We start from the raw sequence: 20796 nt of genomic DNA, 5'->3' as shown, positions 1-20796 counted from the left end.
AATTGTATTGACAGCCTTCTAATATGCGTCTAATATTGATTTTTGACTGATTAAAAGCCAATGATTTTAAAATCTATATTCCATTACATGAATCGAACCTGCAACCTCATATCTCTTGTTTAGTATTGTAACCAACTGTTTTCCTAATGAACCAGCAGGGCAGGTGATGAAAGAGTGTTCTATTTTACATGTCATGACCTCAGTTGCCTGCATGCTGCATGTGGTCTTTCTCTCACCAGCTGTCATCAACTTTCTTTTAAAACACCAATACCATACAGTTTCACTAAAAGGTATCCCAATGTTTTCTTTCTGGTATTTCTGGCATTTAGATGCTTTCCTGCACTTAAAATTTTACATTTTCAACCAAAGCTTTGGTGTCATGTTTTAGACATATAAACTTGAAAACAAAACTTAATTTCTTCCATCTCATATATTTTTAATTTAACACAAAACATACAACATTTCCAGTACATAAATCAGATCCTTCTATCATGGTTAACATTTATACTAAGTTATCTTATAATAATTAGATCTACATCAAGTGCTTTTATGAGTTATCATGGTGTAATATTTATACATCATTTCATATAATTATAGTTTAGCAAGTTATAATTATCATTAGGTAAAATGCATATATAAAATATCAGTAGTTTCAGTTGTAGCTTTTTAGATGGTTGCTAGCCTAAGGTAATGGGAGCGCATCTTCTAGACATACTATTCAATAAGACAAGAGTTACGTCTACATAGTTTAATTGATTTGAAGCTTTTAGATAAATGCTAGCCTAAGGTATCAAGATCCCATCTCCCAGACAAAGGATATTTATTTAAGTATATCTGTCATCACCTACCGGGGTATATTAGAATAACATTACTTCAATTAAGACTCATTAAGGATTAGCCCCCATACAAGCTCGTCTACAGTGCATTAAGGATTAGCCCCCATACAAGCTCGTCTATAGGGCATTAAGGATTAGCCCCCACACAAGCTCATCTATAGTGGCACCCTAATCTCTTTCAAAGCATCCAGTAAATATGTCAACAAGATTATTGCCAGTCCAACAGGATTAACAGGATTTAGTATTCCACTCTGTCCAGCCATCCATTTAGCATAGGACACAACCAATCGTGTATCAACCAATCACATTCCTTTCTATTGTTCAAACTTTCATTAAATACATACTGTAGCCATGTTCTAGCTCCTACTACTAAGGTTCCTACTCTAGATGAAATACTAAACCCTCAAAATAAACTAGAAAACTTCAAGGCCCTAGGCGTATTCCTAATCAAAACAGACCTAATTAAGCGCATCTAAAAATTAATTAATCTACCTATCCAAAATCCAATAAACATACAAACACCCACCTCACCCGGCTCCCTTAGTTCCCTCCTCCACCCACCTCGGCATTTATTCCAAATTTAAAAATTTCAAAAAATCAATATAAGCAACCCCTAAAAGCCCCCTCTTGGGTTGCACACACCACTTTCACCCTTCTCGGAATACACTAAATGGTCCGGCCAGGCCCGTGTGCGAAATACGCTGTAGTCGGAAAGCGCACGTTAAATCTTCTATATCAGTCAGTCAGATGTTCTAGCAGAGAAGGGGTTTGACTCTCTTACCAAGCAGACCTCTCTCCCACAGCCCAGAGTGTGTACCGACTCTCTGTTGCACCCTCAGTTATTTCTAAGTGTATTGTAAATTGTTAATTGTTCTTGTAAATAAAATTGTGATTAGTCTCCTGTGACTCTGGCTCTTTGCTGACTAATTCCCCAAGAAAACCAGCACGTCATTTGGAAGGTATTGTTCACCCAGAACAGTTCCATGATACTTCACTCCAAACATGGTCATATTCTAATACTTTCAACAAAGAATGAGAAAATGGATATTGGAAATTGAATACATACTAATTGTACAAAGATGAATTAACTTAAATTATTTACTCTCATGGAAACAACTGCAAAGTATGCCAATCCATCAAGTTTTATAGAGCAAATGATATCAAGAGAATATTCACTCAACAAAATAGAAATTTTGTATACAAGCTCGTGAAGCACTCAATTTGAAACAAGTAACTAAATTTCACTAATTTCAACACATTTTGGGCAACAGATTCTGATAAAAAGGCAAAAGCTTATTCTGGCAACATCATCTAATTTCAATGCTGATCATGATGCACTCATATAACAACTTCTGTGTTCTGTGAAGGAACAAGGAGTAGACCAAAAACATTTGTGTTTCAGTTCATGTATTATGCCCCACTACAAGCTACAAACAAACTACAACTTGACTGGTTGTCATTATTGATGTGATGCCACTGGGTCTATTTGATAGTCTATCATAAACACTTGTTAATGACATAGTCCAAATCTTATATTGAACTCTTTCAGGCTAAAAGAATGATAGTCTTGGTTCTCAGGCACCACCTGCATCATCAGAAAATATGCCAAACATTCCGTTTTTAATTCCATTTTTGCACAAATTAAAAAATCCTAATACTTAAAAACATTGCGATCCACTATAGCACACAGTTACTTCACATTACATGAACACTGCTTTACTGCACATCTTGTGTTGTGGTCATGGTAGCAATAGGAGTTTGTATGCATGTTTATGTAGGGAGGCCCTTTGCCAGGTTGATTGGACACAACTCTTTATTTGGTTACATACTTGTTTGAACAAGCAAGAAAAACAAAAACACCACCCACCCGCACTACATTTTCAAAAGGTTTTGCCTGAGAACCAATACTTTCATTTTGTTAAGCCTCAGCAGAGTTTTTTTTATAGAAAGTGTTTTGGCACTTTTATTTCATATGAAACTATTCCTAAACCAAATTTGGTCAAAAGAATGTTACAGTAAGTACTTACCTGTTCATTCTTAAAGTGACATAGGAGGTTATCACTTTCCACGAACATGAGTCCATAAATGGTGATCTCATCACAGTCATCAGTAGTGGTGTCACACAGTTGTGTGTCAAGAGAGAGAAGCACAGGTGGCTGTGCCGACTCAATGTCACATGCAGGTCCCAGCCAGCCCTCATCACATTTACATTCTCCTGAAAATGACAATTTTGTGGATATTTTATTGTCAAATCTTATTCAATGATTGTTATCCTCATTATTGTCATATAGACTGAAACATAACAAATACAAGACAATTCTTTAAATAAACATAATATGCATGGACACCTACCATCCTCACACTTGCCATTGTCACCACATTCCTGGTCGCACAGCCTGGCAGTTACCTCTGGCAGGATAATGGCCCCTGAGTCTTGGATAACCCAGAGGTCAATATTGAACTCAATCTCCACAGAGCATGTTTGCACTATGTCATAAAACATGGACAGTAGCCAGTCAAAACCACCAGAAATCTGTAAAGTTATTCAAAAAATATAGTCAAACATTTCATTACCTACAAAAGTTGGAACATTCTGTGATCCAAAGTCTGACATACCAGTATGTTCAGCTAGCCAACATAGGAGGGACATTATGTGATCCAAAGTCTGACATACCAGTATGTTCAGCTAGCCAACATAGGAGGGTCATTCTGTGATCCAAAGTCTGACATACCAGTATGTTTAGCTTGCCATCATGGAGGGGACATAGATCTGGGAGAAGAGGAGACATACCTGGATGTCAGCAACACAGCCCTCAAGTGCCAGTTCAAAGTCAGCTGAGATGAGAGATTTGCATGCCTGTGCAGCAGCATGGCTTTCAATAAATGACTTGCATCTCTCCAAAGCCATCTCTCTAGTGATGCCATTTACTGGCCAGGTAAACTCCTGAGGAGCAAACAACATATCTGTTTACATCAAAGGTACATTTAAATATTATTAAACGACAAAAGGTGCTGGGATAATCAACATTTATATTTTGAGTTATATCCAGTAAGATTGAAGTATGAATGTACCTGTCAATATCTCCAAATCAATGATTGACCTTACATCCAACATAAGCTGCAAAGCATGTCAACTTACCACTGCTACATAGGTTATGTTGTATTCCCAAGTAATGACCTCCCTGGGCACACAGAGATCCACCTTCCTGGCAGCCTCAACCAGGGACTGGGTGATGTCTTTACCTGGTGTTACAATCTCAAGTCAGTAACCATAAAGACGTTTGCATAACATGCAACGATCTTTCAACTCTTTCACCAAAATTATATTCTAATAAGAGCCCCCTATTTTTACTTTTGAAAGCGCCTTGGGCGCTTATTACGTCAAATATGGTATGTTTAATAATTTGACCTCTTGTGACCTTGATCTGATATAGGGATCACACAAAAGTTGATGTGATCGAGAGATTGCCTTAGAGATCATGATAGAAATACTGGAGTTGTCTTGTACACGAGCCTTATTGAGTGACCTGATTGACTTGAACTTCAAGGTTACCAATTCACATGCAAGTACATTACTTTTTGTAAACTTGAGTGGTGTTACAAATATGAAAGAAACTATTTACAAGTCATACATGAGTAAATGACCTTCAAACTGACCTTGACACAGCCATGACACATGACAGTTGTTGAGTTAATTTATTGAGAGTCAATCATATTAATGAACAAATGCTTAGATTTGTAATAAAAAAAATTAACCATTTTTCATAATTTGATGTCTAGTGACCTTGTCTTCACACAGAAATGACACGATCAAGCCCCAACCTCAGAGATTATGTTTCAGCAAATTCCACTCACAAAGTTATTGTGTACACAAGCATTTTTGACACCTAGTTCATACTGACTTCAAGGTCATCCAATCATATGTCAGAAAGTTTACCCATTGCAATATAGGAAGCCTCTAACATCGGTCGTAAGCACATGGATGAGAAAACAGACTGTTTCTTTATTTGTAACATGTATTTTCATTTCATTTGGACTGATGTATGACAGGACTGAATATTTGTCAGCAGTGAATGGGCACTACCATGTCTCCTTGATCTCCTTCCTCTGCGTGCTTCTGTCTCCTGACAAGTCTGTACATCCAAAGCACTGCTGCAAGTCATGTCATCACCCTCAACGCAGGCACAAGACATGTCAGATCCTACCACCTCAACTTCAGGGCAGATGCCATTATAGTGGGACTCACTTGATGTCACCCTGCCGACACAAATCAATACCTGCAATCTCTTCAACATTTAATGCAAACCAATTTAGTATCTGAGGATCATATGTATTCATTCATTTAATGTATTTAAAGAATTGACTTACCTCCAGCTCTTTGAAAATTCAGTTGGACGCTTTGACTTTCCTCCAAAGATTTTGCCACTTTTCATTGTAAGGTCATTTGTTTTATCATTATCAAATGTACCACATAAGCCTACAAATGTAGATAAATACATATCAGGAAAAGAACAGTTATGAATATGAAATATCACTGATGGGCTTAACACGTTCACCTAAAACTACTAAGAAACTTTCACCTGGCATGTTCAAGTTAACATTCACAGAAACATGACTTAACAATGACAATAGGTTGGGTGCCTATCATTATGCTACTTAAATAAAAAATCAACTCTTTTAGCAATTGCCATGGTGAGCTAACAATACTTGTATATTCAAAGCAGATTCCAAAACAATCCCATACCTTCTGAATTCATGAAGTCAGCTGCAGAGGCTTTGAAGTACAAGTTGAGGAATCTTTCCCCAAATAACTTCACCTGCTTTACTCTCAGTTTGCCTCCAGTCGGCAGGGTCACCTAGGAAAACAGTAGTGTTGTATAGTACACCAACACTTTATAATAGCAGCATACAAAGAATGCATTATGAAACTATCTTTAAGAGTGGTCAAGGTTCTGTTATATATGTGAGGATGGCAAACACATGGAACTCACAGTGTACTCAGCACCTCCAGACTTCCTACGGATGAAGGTCCCGGGGGTGAGATCCCCATTCATGTACATGTTGACTTGCAATCGTTGGTTGGAATTCTGGCTAGACTTCTTAGGCCCACACTGATCAAACACAATGATATCATCCCCTGACTTGATGGAGACACTACACAAACAGGCTGCTCGCCGACACGCACGCTGGTAGCCTCGGACCTGTTCACATACAGCAGCACACATACAGCACTGGCAAGTAGTAGCTTCATATACATAGTTCTGTAATAAAACCCGCCCAGCCCACAACAAGCTCCTTTGTACTAACTTGAGCACATTACCTCAAATGGCAGTTTCTTGTGCCTGTACTGGATGAATTCACCTTCCAAGTAGTTGTCATAGTATCTGGAAATCCAAGACATAAGAGATATGACACAAGACACAAGCGATATGACACAAGACACAAGAGATATGACACAAGACACAAAAGTTCATGATGCTTTTGTCACCTAAAATTTAGATTAGGAAAAGGATTCAAAGAAAACATCTCTGATTTTTAAGAGAAATTATTATGCTCTGCAGTGCCTAGTTAGGGAATACAACAGTGCACATTGAATTGTGGCACCTCAAAAAGGGCTGCCTCATCCTTAACTCTACATATACAAAAACTTACAGAAGGATATTCTCTTTGAATAAGAACCAAGAATCTATTACCTAATACCTGCTTTCCAAAGTCTTAGCATGAAGTTTAAGTGTTAAAATCTACCTTTACAAATTATGCTTTATGTACATGTTACTAGAAAACACATTTTGTCTACTTGATCTTGACATTTTAACTTAAATTCCATCACAACCTCTGCTTATGCAAAGTATAGAGTGCAACATCCTCCATGTCTGTGATGTCAAACAACTAGAGGTGTTTCCAAGCAGCACTTTCACTATCCTCAAAGCTCCCAAAATTGTAACATACACTGTGCTACCACTCGTCCAACACTATTACTTCCAGATCATGTTTGTTTATAGTTTAACGCTGCTCTCAGCAATATTCTATTCTAGCTATATGATGTCCGTCTGTAAAAAATCAAGTCTCAACCAGACAATATAGTGATCATAAGCACAGATCTATGCATTTGGGATATGATGACATGCATCAGCCAAGTCAGCAAGCCTGACCACCTGATCAACTCAGTTGCCTCTTACAACAAACATAGGTTGATGAATACCAATTCTAACCCAGAACTTCACGGGTATCTTTGATGTAAACTGCATCGTTGCATTTCATATTCTAGTATTTGTAAAGATATATGCAAATATAAACTTTTATATCTGTAGAGGTAAATATGGCTCAGAAACTGACAATTATTTAACAATGTTTTACAAGAATATATGTACCTTTGATATATTTTTACCAAAACAGGGATTTACATAGACCTTGAGAATGTAAACACAAAGTAAACAAAGACATCAAAACCTTTTGAGAAAATGTTACCACAAACGTTTTTATGACTTGTGTGATGTATCATGTAACCATTTACCTTTAACCTTTTGACATGTGCCAAAAGTAACTTTCAAGTAACTATCTAAGTAGTGGTAAATGTAACTTGGTATCAAAAGTGAAACAATTTTTTTCAATTTGGCTTTCGATTTTTGTTGGTATTACAGTTTGTATACCATAAAGAATCTTTCATTAGAAAAGTTAAGGATGAAATGTTCATTTGAGCAAAATTGCCACTCTTTAGGTAATGGTCTGAAATTATACCTTTTTCAAGGTAGATTTGGAAAGAATAAAACGATAAGTTGGACATACCTTCCATCAAATGTAACAGTGTGGGGGTCACCAGTAGACCTACACAGACCACTCTTCTTGTCCCTGTCCTTGATAGTCACCTGCAACAAGTGGACACAGCATGGTAGCCAGATCACATAAACTAAATTACCGTAATAACCAATTCAAAGGGACAACCAGGTACTAAATTTTGTTTGTTATAACCGTAGTTTGTTATAAGTATATATACAGCATATATACAGCAAATGGCTGAGACAAAAAAAAGTTCATAAAATCAAGATATTTTTCATATTTGTATATCTATCCTTAAATTAAGGAGTAATGCAGGATAATTTAAAAAATCAGATCCTTATATCTGTCAGTTTGTTATAAGCATGTTCATTATAAACATAGTTTACTGTATACAAATACCTGGAACATTTGCTATTGACTCTCAAAATCTTAGATGCATCTAAAATAAATTGGAACATTTGTTCTGAAAAAGATTGGCTATGGCATTACAACCAGTTTGGCAATATTTAGGAAATTTTAAAGGCGGAAAATGCTCCCTGACAACCTTGAGCATTATAACCAGTTTGGTGATATAACCAGGGCATTATTAAGGGTTTTTATGTGTAATACTTGAAATTGACTATACCTTTACTTGCCCAACTTTCAGTGTGCTGTATACCAGACCACCAATCTCGATAGTGGCTGTGACCTTAAACTCTCGCTTTTGGTCTTTGTCCTTTAGCCCATCAACAGATCCACGGATTGGGATCTTCAGGATCTGACTCCACACAGACATACGAATCTCATGGTGACATGGTCTTCGTTCTGTGGAGGCCATGTCCATCCCAAATACTGCCTGGTAGATTACTTCATCACTGCCAGGACATTTCAGCTCCTTCTTCTCCTTCTCCATCACAGTCTGTACAAACAGCTTGCAGGCACCATTTCTATCAGGTTGAGCGCAGAACAGTCGTGGTGGGATGGTGGCTGTTACCTCGATGTTCTCATACATGGCTCCCTCCCAGACAGTCACTTCCTTTGTCAGCAGCTGTGTAACAGGTTGTCATCTGGTCTCATGTACTGATGTTATCACAATATCGAATTTACTTGATTGACAAATTAATTCTGCATAACAAATTGATATGACACAAAACAGACCTCAATATCAATATTCAAAATATATTTTTTAGAGTAAAAATATTGTTTATTCATATCCTGACTAATACAAATTGCTTGTCTTTTTATTTTCTGAAACATAGTGGAAACTTCCTGTGCTGTGTTCCTGGAGAACAGAGAAAAAATCTCACACAAATGCAGCCTTGATCTGCGCTGGCATACCGGAACAATCCTCATCATGCTATTTCCCCACTTAATGGTCCAAAACACATCAGTGGAGTGAGGGGAAAGCCAGGAGATTACTTATGCATATTAGTCAGGATAAGAATAAATTATATTTTTACACTTAAAAAAATACATATTTTATCTGATCTTGACTCATACTAATTGCTGGAATCTCACAGTAGGCAGTGAGTTGCACCTGCATGTGTGATTGTCATTGATCTGTTCTATAAAACCCAATGGAAATGTTGGTTGATAACATGCATTGTTTTTCTTCTGCTTTTTCTAATAGGGCACGACCTTCCTTTTTATGAAAAAGGAAAGTAAATCATTTTAGATTTTGTGGCTTTTTAAGCTTTAATGAGATATTGAATCTTATTTGCCCTAAACAATTAAGGTGTCAAGAGAAGAACGATAAACATAACACAATCATTCATCACTCATTTGCTAAATTACACAATACAACAGGGGGCAGTCATTGCTTATGGAACAGTAACCTGACGTCAAGTCTACATGTTTGTGGGTGAGTGAAATCTTTAGATATCATCTGGTAGACATTGGAAGTTGTTGCTCAACTACTAGAGGTCCAAATTCATAAATGCCAATCACGTCCTCTGTATCAAAATCTCTGCTATAGTAAAACGTCTTTCCAGAAACAGCTTTGCATGATTGTCGGGATAGAGCAATTACCATGTAGTGCCAGTGTTGAGGCTACAGCTCTGACTTCATGAGTGTTGGTATGGAGCAATTACCATGAAGTGCCAGTGTTGTGGCTATAGCTCTAACTTCATGAGTGTTGGTATGGAGCAAGCAATTACCATGAAGTGCAAGTGTTGAGGCTATAGCTCTGACTTCATGAGTGTTGGTATGGAGCAATTACCATGAAGTGCCAGTGTTGAGGCTATAGCTCTGACTTCATGAGTGTTGGTATGGAGCAATTACCATGAAGTGCCAATGTTGTGGCTATTGCTCTAACTTCATGAGTGTTGGTATGAAGCAATTACCATGAAGTGCCAGTGTTGAGGCTATAGCTCTGACTTCATGAGTGTTGGTATGGGGCAATTACCATGAAGTGCCAGTGTTGAGGCTATAGCTCTAACTTCATGAGTGTTGGTATGGAGCAATTACCATGAAGTGCCAGTGTTGAGGCTATAGCTCTGACTTCATGAGTGTTGGTATGGGGCAATTACCATGAAGTGCCAGTGTTGAGGCTATAGCTCGTCACCCAAAGTGTCCCAATTCTTCCAATACACTGTCAACCTTCCACTTGCAGTGGACTGCTGAACGTGAACGGATGGGGGTGAAGTTCCAAGTGGTTCACCAGCATCTCTTCACGGTAATCACAGGATTCCCTGGATGCACGTCTTGTGGTTTACAAAAGGAAGATAATTTTCCCCCTCTGTAACTGTTAGAGTATCTGTCTTATGCTCTCTGGATCCTGGAGATGATAATAACCTCCATGCACGCATACTCTCTCATAGGGGGAATTGGCTTTGAGATGAGCTGGGCTTCTTACTACTTGAAGAGGCAGCTGGAATAAGTTCAACTTCCTCGAAGTCAAAATCTCTCCCTTCCTCTGAAGATAGACAAGCTGCTTCTTTTTCTTTATCAAAACCAACTCCAACTCACTACGAAGAGATGTTTGGCAAATTCTTCTCCTTACAAAGGAGTGCAGTAAGTGCACCTACTCTCTATAGGGCAGTGTTGTAAGATACAGGTTGGGCAGATATATTTAACTATATTTTACAAATGTTACATGTTTTATTACGAAAACAGAGGGTCTGTTTAAAGTCCAAAATATGAGATATATATTATATAATATATAAGTACAAAATATTGGCTGAGATGTTTTCTCTGGGAACATAGCACAGGAAGTTTCCACTACCTTTTGGAAAAGAAAGAGATAAGCATAAGTATGAGTCAGAATAATATAACATTATGTGATTTACAAAGTTGAAACAGTTGTGTCAGTCAGTCACTATAAGCATTGATTTAAAAACATATGTCACAACACGGCATAGTTTTCTTACAGATTAGTGACCCTCAGTGTCTTAGGTCAGGTAGTGTCTGCAATCACAATAAGATAAGTTCATCTAAGCTATAATGTGTCTTGTCAGGTTCATTATGCTCCTGACCAATATCCAAACACTCACTTTTCAGAGCCTTCATGTACCGGGTATTGTAATCATGCATCTAGTTATATAACATGGAAAAGACAACTTCCTAACATCCCACATGACTCAGAATTGTACACGTGAAAGGACTACAGTAACTGGCAATAAATTACACAATCACATTTCACAATCACCTCAAAGAAGTTCATTTAAGAACAATTTCTAACGATAATCTTTCTGTAGAAGATACTTGAACAATCACTGCTGGCAGCGGTCAGAATGTGACAAGACCTTCAAGCAGTGCCACAGTGCCACTCACCTTGACTTCTGCTGTCAGGTATGCACTCTTACGTGCAGGTCCACAGTTGTCCGCCTCACAGGCATACACTGAGCAGGACAGCTGTAAACAACAATCAGTGAAGGAGAAACGCCTTGCCAAGACCTTCATTCTAACTGTCACTATTCATATTGACATATATGTGATTCCTGCATTGAGAAGTGATAATTGTTAATTACCATGTAGACATTCAGCCATTCATGCATTTTGCCAGACCAATGAAACTCCTTCATTTACAGATATTTAACAAAAAAAGTACTGAAGTTGAAAAGGAAACAATAAACAAAATAATTACTGCTTTTCAAAATAAAAAGAGTCAATGACTCAATTTTGTACTTCACGGTCTCATCTTTCCTGTTTAAGAGGGAAAGTTGCTGTTATTTAACTTCTGGTGAAGTCAACATAACTGTCAATTTTGACATTACTAGACATAATTATTTCCATAAAATGTCTATAACCTTATAGCTAGATCGGCAAAACAGTTAATTATATTTATCTGGCAGAAGTACACCATTGAAAATGAATAATAAAGTAAACTATTACCTTATCATTAAAGTTGACCATTCCAATATCCTCTTCCCCAAGTATATTGACATAGTAACCATTTGTCAAGTTGAGCTGTCGATCACCAACAATATTCTTCCCATTCTTATACCACTCTACATAGTATTGAAGTCCCTGTTGTGTGAGCGGGGAAACTGTACACATCAACTCAACTCGGGATTCGTTCACCAACACAGAGAGCTGCGGGGACCGTGACACCTTGGGCAGTTCTGTCAGTAAAAGTTAAATTCTAGCCATGTTTTTATATCCTTCCACATAAAAGGATAAATATTGCCGTAGTTTCAATAAATCCCTTTTGCATCTAGTGCATTTAGATCTCAGTGAATGAAATAAGAAAACATACCTTTGCATACAAACATGAAGAATTGCTAAAATATGAATGAAATTATTCATTTGTTACATAAATGCTTTTATGTATCACATATAATCATTATTAGTTTGTATTGAAAGGTTTAATCTATGATACATTAGTTTACACATTTTGATAATAATGATAAGCTATTTTTTTTTATTAATATAATTGTTAGAAATGAACCAAATGACTTAGAAACAAATATCTCATTAATTTGAATATCCACACAGAAAGGAAGGGAGGATATATTATTTGCATCAGATGTCAATTTACATTATTAATGCGCAAGATCTTTATGAAAATATTAGCTCACCAATATCAATACTAAATGTTTTGACAATGTTCTTTTCAGCAAAGACAACATTCCAGTCCGAGATGAGGCATGCAGCATACTCCGCCTTGCTGAAGCGCCGCCCAATGTAAAACCTTCTGGTGTGTTTACCCTTGTGTTTATTCTTCTTGGGCTTCACATCTGCATCTACCAAGTCACTATTGAGATACATCCGGAGTCCGGACTGCACACTCCAGGTGAACTCCACCTTGACAAAGCTGTCAAACACAATGTCCCCCTTCTTGTACTTGGCCTTGCATGTCCACTCATACTGGCTGGTGACCAGTCTCAGGTACAGCTTGTTTCCTTGCCACCACATGCTAATTCCAGATGTGTCCTTGCTATCACCTCCACTGGACACAATGTACATCTTGTTTCTGAACTCCACAATACGCAGGTTGAATGAGATGGTAAGTCCTAAGAGGCATTTGTCAAGGTTACCCAGACAGTCTTCTTCCTGTAGTTCTCCATAGTCCAGAGCCTGGTCTCGGCCATTTAATTGAATAGCATTACCTCCAATAGGGCCAGTGGCAAAGCTTGGCATACCCTCCAATGTAAAGTTGAATGATTGAGTCACGAGGACATTGCCAATAATCAGTGAAAATAAATATCTAGTAATGGTGATTTCACTTCCTGAAAAAGAAGACACATTCTTCATATGGCATGACCCTGTGGTTGGTCAAAGTGCAATGGTCAAGTTATGATATGGCATTTGAGTTGAATATGACATGATATTACCAAATACTGAATTCAAAATATGCCCTCATCACAAAAGCCTATGTTGATAGTGACATCAAGGATATAACAAAGGCCCTAAAATTAAAATATTTTTGTTACATTTGCATCCTGCATTTCTCCTTAATGCATTAACTAATGATTCTAGTCATGTGGCTAATCCCATCACACAGTTCCTACGTGCCAGAAACTATAATTAACCAACTGTTTATCTACAGTCAATTCAGTTGTGGTTGGAAGAAATGTCTTACGAGATGTGAATATGGCACTCAATTGGTGATCAGCAGTCCAGTTCTTGTTATGAAATGTATTTCACATAAAAAAATTATTTTCCAACCAGAGTGGAATTATATGATATTCACTATAAATTTAGTCTACTACATTTGGCTGAACTTACTCTGAAGACCACTCCACGCATTTGCAGATAGATTGGGGCGACAGACTTGGCTTCTGTTGACAGGGTTGCTGGACCCAGCCAGGTAGCACTGGCCCTCAATTTTACATATATCTTCCTGAAAATACCAAACACAGCACACAAACAATTAACTTGTAGTGTCAAGGAAAAGTATACCAAGTACCAGTACTACTTCAACCTACCCCTGATACACTGAATCTGTTAACATGTCATAGGCCACCTTATCAATAGATGGTAAATCTTGTAATTGTGACCAAAATAAACATGAAAAGTTGAAGTTAGTTTACAGGATACATTTGTGTAATTTTGTTACTTCAAATACAAAAGCATAGGGTCTATAATGGAGGTTTCATTCACATTGTCATTTGAAATATATTATAGTTAGGATTCACTATATCTGAAAAGCAACCTCTCCCTCACCCTTTCAACACACTTGTTTCCTTCACACAATTCACAGTTGGAATCAAAGGTGATGTAGAGTATCTCATTGCTCATGTCTTGACCATTGTTGCTGATGCCAATGACAAAGCGGTCACTGGAGTTCAGGACACACAGCACAGAGTCCGAACTGATATACAGGGCTTCTACAGAGGTACTGGTGGCTTCTGCAGATTTCCTGAATACCCCATCTGTGACAACCTAGCACAGAGATGATGCATTATTAATGATAGTTTTAGTAATGATAATACTGAGAAACCTGTCAATACCAGATTTGTTTCGATATATTCCACTTCATCTAATAGCAAACACACAAAAAACATGCAATAGTTACTTAGGTTGTCATGTGCTAGAATGTAACCCAGAACTTACCTTCCTAACCTGAAAAGAAATATGACATTTTCAATTGAACATCATTCACAAAGAGAGATATAGTCATGCAACAAAGTCCAGCTGTACTCACCAAGGGAGTCATGTGGCATGTCAGATTAGATGACTCAACAAAGTTTTCACCATACAAGAGTACTTTTCCACAGGTTGATTCTCGAATGTTACAGAATGTCCCTGTGATGATTTGAAAGATGGACGGCGGGACTTTGGCACTGATGGAACAGTCCTCGCCAATGAAGTCTTCCTCACAGTTGCAGATACCTGGACACATGTAACTATGTCACATTTCTCAAAGTATTGTAATATGCACTTCACATTTATTTATAGTGACGTAGTTTGTGATGTATTTTATTCAACTGATGATTACCCAGAACAAAATGGGCATTGGAAATGGCCACAAGAAGTATCAGTTTTCAGTATGATCAAAGGGCAAAGGACAAATCAAGGTCAAAATTTCAAATATTGAAAAAAATGGAACATATATATTGAGTCCCAGTACAAACTACACATTAGCAAATGTAATAACATTTAATAGTGGCCAAAGATAGGTTTTTCAATATGTCCGCTGTGGTGGTCATATTTAAAATTGCAATCAAATTTGGTAGTCAGCAAAAATTTGACTGAAGTCATTCAAAACTGTGTCTGTAGACTCAAAGTTTATGATGTATCAATTGATGATTACCCTAATTACACAAATTCATGTCACCTGTCACTTGTTTCACCATCTGGACCTCGACTAAAAATAGGCATCATCAGATCATGGAGTACCATCCCCTTTAATGCTTATAATTATATATAGTTACATTTGTATACTTATCCTGCATTTACTGCTGTTTTACAGAAAGATGAAGCTGTGAGAGGTCCAGATGCAGAAGAAGTTGTTTAAACCAGTTGTGTGGCAGTATCCTTACACAGCTGCAACATGATCTGGAAGTGGTGACATCACATAAGAGCAAATTACTGCTTTAAATTAAGACTTCGTGGGGAGGTAGTACTGCAATGGGAGGGCACTTAGACGTAGTAATGCAGGATAAGTACACAAATGTGAAAAATATTTAGATTTTACTAATTTTTTAACTTATGCTGCATTACTCCTTAATCTTCATCATCTTCATGGTGAGTGAGTGAGTGAGTATGGTTTTACGCTGCTTTTAGCAATATTCCAGCAATATCACGGCGGGGGACACCACAAATGGGCTTCACACATTGTACCCATGTCGGGAATCGAACCCGGGTCTTCGGCGTGACGAGCGAACGCTTTAACCACTAGGCTACCCGACCGCCCCAGACAGTATGGAAGAGGGCATACCTTCGGATGTAATCCTCAAGTGACCCACGTTAAAATGTTCAAAGAACCATCATAGTATCCTTTGCGATGACCAGAACTGTGTGACCATTCTTGTTAAAAAGAAATGAGAGTGTGAGGGATGCAGGATGTCCAGGTAACAGTACAGTAATAGAGCTAAGGTCTAGAACTGACGTATCACGCTAACACATGTAAACCTTCTAGTCAGCGGTGACAAGCACCAGAGAGGTCAAAAGGTCAGCTCAGCTCAGGGAATCAGGAAGAGTCAATGGTTCTTGGAGTTGGTGACCTGCTGGGCAATAACCAAGTGGCCAAAGCTGTGGATGCCCTACACATCCTCTATGGCTATGACTCTCCAGTAGTGGCTAGTGAGGAATGTGTCAGAAAGTCAGAAGCAACCTTGCCATGGAGAGCCATGGTGGAGGCAATTGCTCTGATCTTGTGAGGGTTATTGGCACTTCGGGGATCCAAGCCAGCAGTCTGATAAGCCTGTAGAAAGAGAGCTCATAGCCATAAGCAGATCGTGTTAACGGCTAACGTCTGTCTCCGAGGTCGTGGAAAACCGGGAGGAATAATCATCTCCTGGTACTACGTGGAGCCTTGGAGCATAGGAGAAAACACCTCAGTACACAAACACGAACTCAGTTCCTGTTCATCTTTGGCATCCAACCATCAAAGAGTGAGGTGGGATGATGAAGGATTAGTCTTGCTGCCTTGGGAGTTGATTTTTGGCCATGAAATCCCATCCTTGTTTTAGCTGCTTAATGCCAAGTGCCAGGAAGGGTAGCAACCATTACCTTCATTTTACATCTTTTGATATTATGCGGACCTGACCTACCACTCTCCAGGCAGACGCTCTACCACTGAACTCCCAATGCCGAGTTAAGGGCCACCAGGTAAGTAGTAATGGTACTGCCCTTGAGGTGTCTTTTGCTGTGCAGGAATAGAAGAAATTCAATCAAGAATGGGGGAGATGCAGTAGTGGGGTGGTGTCCTCATGTTTTCCTTGAAGAAATTCTTTAAGGATCACCACTTGCCAAATTTATAGCTATCACTGCTCTGGCCCAATAACCCTTGGCCTTTTGCAGATGTACCAGGCACAAATGTGCGAGGCGTCTGTTTGGCCAAACTGGTAGTTTGCGGGGATCCTCTATGGACATGTCTTTGAGATGAGCTAACCAGCCCCTCGGTGGGCACCAAGGTGCCATCAAAGTCAGAGCAAGGCTCTTGGCTGCCCTGATCTTCTGCATCACCTTAGGAAGAAGAATGGTGGCTGAAAAGCATACGCAATTAGTCCTTCTCAAGTGATGCTGAATGCATCCACCTCCCAAGCCTGCAGGTCTAGGATCAAGGAGACATCTGACAAGGTGTAGGCAACCTCTTCTTGTCAAATCCTGGGCTGATGTGAGCAATCCCATGAGCACTTGTCACTGATTACTGACAAAGTGTAAGCGGCTGTAGATGAGAGGGTAGCGGATGTAAATTAGGCTGTCTATGAGACTGTAAAGTTGAAAAGTCAACTCGAGGAAGGTTTCTGATCGTAATGTGTTCGCTTCCATCCCCTTGGTGCCATATAAGTGCTCCAAGTCCTTTTTAAGGTGATACTGAAAGGCAGTGTCTTGTTACTCCGCATGAAGGCATCGGAAGTCTAATGAAGTTAGTGACAATGATGTAATCAACGGGCATTTGATCGAGGGGTTGCAGCATTAAGTATAAGGAAGCATGCAAGAGAAAACAATGTATAAATAAGAAGCAAAGTGCTGGAAAACTGAAGAGGCATTATATTTTCATAAACATGTATGTCTGTGTTGAGTGACAAAGCTGTATTAAATGTGCTCTTTAAATATGGCAGCTGTGTGAGGACACTGCCACACATCTAGTTGGAACAACTTCTTCTGCAGCTTGACCTCTCACAGCCTCATCCTTCTGTCAAAAAACAGCAGTAAATGCATAAAGGAGTAATTCAGGACAAGTTAAAAAAAATATATTTTTGTTGTAAAGATCTGCTTTAATTTTGTGTATACTGGCGTGATTGAGGGATGAGACGCACCTTCTTCGCACACACCATTCCAAATACAGTCATCAGGACACATGGCAGCATAGATGGGCGGGAGAGTTGCCACCCCGGTCGCAGAGAACCACAGGGAAATGTTGAACTCCAGGGAGAAGGCACACTGGGACTCAATGTTGTCTCTCATTGTCAATGCCCAGGACAAGTCACTTGTTAGCTATGAAACAGGAAAACAATTAACTGATTGTAATGTATCTAAACTGGTACATATTCTCATTTCAATATATATTGCAACCTCCTTGATGATAAAGAAGAGAGTGAGTTGTTTAGGGCTTTTCAGATTAAAAATCATTTTACATATTTTGCAAGATCTATGAACTTCGTTGAGAGGCATTGAGAAGTACTTAGTAAGGATAAGATATAAGGATGAACAACTTCTTTATTAAAATACGTAGTGACATTTGGTGTAGGTTCTAACACTGTTATCAAGCATGTGATGTACAGAGTATGGTTGACAAGCATATATATAGATATGAGGCAATGTTTTTCAGTTGAGTAGATTGAGATGCAGTGACACAGGAGGGGAGAAGCCTGTTATGTACACAAAAGAGGAAATAAGGAATGTGTTCATCCATATATCTTATCCTATAAGGATTACAAATTATCATCAGGAGGAAGAAGTATAAAATAGATCACAAAACCATTTGTATGTTTGGATCCATTGAAAGTTTCAATCAAACTAACCCAAACATAGATACAGCTTTTTGGAAAAGTAGTTGTGCATTTTGTGATTAACCAAATCGCATTCAGTAATTGTGTAATTTTGTTGAAAGATATAACCACGTAGTCATAGTGCTGTCATACACTTTACATAGTTTAAAGAAAGTGTAAAAGTTCAAATACTTTCTGTACAATGAAAACCTACATCTCAAGCTATTTACTAAATACAGTCAGTGAGTGAGTGTGTTGGCTCCAGTTATAACACATGAACTGCTCAGTGCAGGACTTAGTCTGATACTCTTGTTAAACTAGATACTGAGTTTACATGTGTCCTCCCAACAGACCAGACACAAATAGCTGAGAACATTGCACTTCAACAGTTGAATGTTTGGATATTCCTGGCCATGTTAAAGTGAATTACAAAATGTGCAGTACTATGTTTCATACATTTTCCCTGTGTTTTGGAATCTTCTTTAGGTATTCATTTTCAAAACTTTCTATTTGACGATTACAACTATGATCCACATACACGCTACAACATACCCAAAATTCATTAATCCAGCTACATTTAAAGTTCAAGTGTCACTGGTATATAAATACAACTTTGCAGATTTGTATAGATTGTAACAGTGTTAATGCAAACATGTTCAAAACATCGAAAGCGGTGTGTAAATAAGGTTTATTTGCACTCTATCAATTTCAAAGGCTATTCAGAAAATACAGAGTCCCATCAGGAATTTGAACCCACATCGCCAGCACACAAAGTCAGCTACCTAACCCACTCAGCCACTGAGGCTTCCACAAAAATGAAAGTACATTTACAGATGCTCCTTATATGGTCTTGTTGGAGTGAGTGAGTTGGGTTTAACGCTGCTTTTAACAGTATTCCAGTTATATCACAGCGTGTCAGCTTTATGTGGGAGGAAAGCCCGAAGTGACGCAGGTATCAGACGTTTACCACTTCGGTGAAACCCACGAACACAGATATGGTGCTGACAAACCTAGAAACATAATTGGGGCGAACCGCGATTCGAACCCACAATCATAGGTTTCTGGCGTGTCCAAGGGACGCAACTCTGCACGGCAAATCGCGGCGTTTTAGACGACTGGGCCACCAGTGCCCCCTGGTCTTGTTGGAGAAATGATCTCAAAATTACAAACTTGATCGCACAAGCCACCTAAAACATTATATGCTTGATCGCACAACAAGCCCACCCTTCTGTTCACATGAAGGCATGAGTATGAGTGAGATTAAAGAATTGAAATATACTCCTCTTTCTTTCAAAGCCCATTTACATCACAAATTAAGTTCACTATTCGGTGAGAAAACAATGTGCGAAACATACTATTTCTGCAATTGAGTTTATAGTTTGTGTTTCGGTACTTTCATTTATTTTGTTGTGAGACTTTTCTGTGTTAAAAGATAATTGCTGATCTGTGTATGAAATGATCGTACATTGATCGTACTTACATCATTCCTTTCGGTATCCTAATCAAAACTTGCCAATATGTCCGACTCTGACAGTGACAATAGTTTTCGACTTATCATGGAATGTGAATGTTTTTCAGAAAACGAATTGGTGATAAACCCCTACCTGTGACCAACAACAGTGAGAAATTACAAGTGATTGCAAAACACAGCTTGGTTTGTTTGTTTAGTACATTTCTCAAAAATCACAATATCCTGTTATAGTCTTGAAATAGCACTACAAAGATAAAGTGACATGTCATAGACCCCGTGAATCCATGTCACTTCCTAACATGTTACAATAGTGTTTGAGCTACCTGGACTAACCGCTGGCATACATCATGTAAAAATCTACTGCAGTTACATGTTGTTGTGAGATGAGTGAGTAGGTGAGACAAATGCTGTTCTGGTTAACTATCACTGATTGGCTATAAAGATCAATCAATGTCTATCTTTATAACAGCATAGATTGATGGTGTGAGTGTGGGTGGAACCTGTGAACTGAAAATTGAAAAGGAAAATATCTTTTGATGTTAAAATTATATAATTTACTTGACACGCCCCTATCAGGCATACTCATGACATACAGGTAATCCATACCAGTATTATGTATTCAACATAGGTCTTCCAACAACTAATGAAACAATCTGGAATATTCTTTGTTCATCTGGTGGTAATATCCAAT

At 38.4% G+C, this 20796-nt stretch overlaps 1 protein-coding gene across 1 annotated transcript in view; it reads right to left on the bottom strand.

Annotated features, from left to right (window-relative positions):
* The window catches only part of LOC139453352 (uncharacterized), a 318833-nt gene that overhangs the window by 96728 nt on the left and 201309 nt on the right, over positions 1-20796 (bottom strand). The window contains exons 107-124 of the mRNA XM_071235025.1: positions 17963-18140; positions 14680-14867; positions 14199-14417; positions 13761-13875; positions 12611-13261; positions 11925-12154; positions 11364-11444; positions 8239-8640; positions 7623-7702; positions 6157-6220; positions 5828-6037; positions 5581-5692; positions 5205-5313; positions 4921-5093; positions 3976-4079; positions 3628-3780; positions 3189-3369; positions 2864-3051 (exon numbers count right to left, since the gene is read on the bottom strand). Coding sequence (XP_071091126.1) covers positions 2864-3051; positions 3189-3369; positions 3628-3780; positions 3976-4079; positions 4921-5093; positions 5205-5313; positions 5581-5692; positions 5828-6037; positions 6157-6220; positions 7623-7702; positions 8239-8640; positions 11364-11444; positions 11925-12154; positions 12611-13261; positions 13761-13875; positions 14199-14417; positions 14680-14867; positions 17963-18140 — 3438 coding nt within the window. The remainder of the gene's footprint in view (positions 1-2863; positions 3052-3188; positions 3370-3627; positions 3781-3975; positions 4080-4920; positions 5094-5204; positions 5314-5580; positions 5693-5827; positions 6038-6156; positions 6221-7622; positions 7703-8238; positions 8641-11363; positions 11445-11924; positions 12155-12610; positions 13262-13760; positions 13876-14198; positions 14418-14679; positions 14868-17962; positions 18141-20796) is intronic.

Source organism: Haliotis cracherodii, unplaced genomic scaffold, assembly GCF_022045235.1.
Source record: "Haliotis cracherodii isolate W230 unplaced genomic scaffold, xgHalCrac1.p SCAF_9, whole genome shotgun sequence".
Classification (NCBI taxonomy): Eukaryota; Metazoa; Mollusca; class Gastropoda; order Lepetellida; family Haliotidae; genus Haliotis; species Haliotis cracherodii.
Note: the sequence above shows the minus strand (reverse complement) of the source record. Positions and strands in the feature narration are given on the sequence as shown.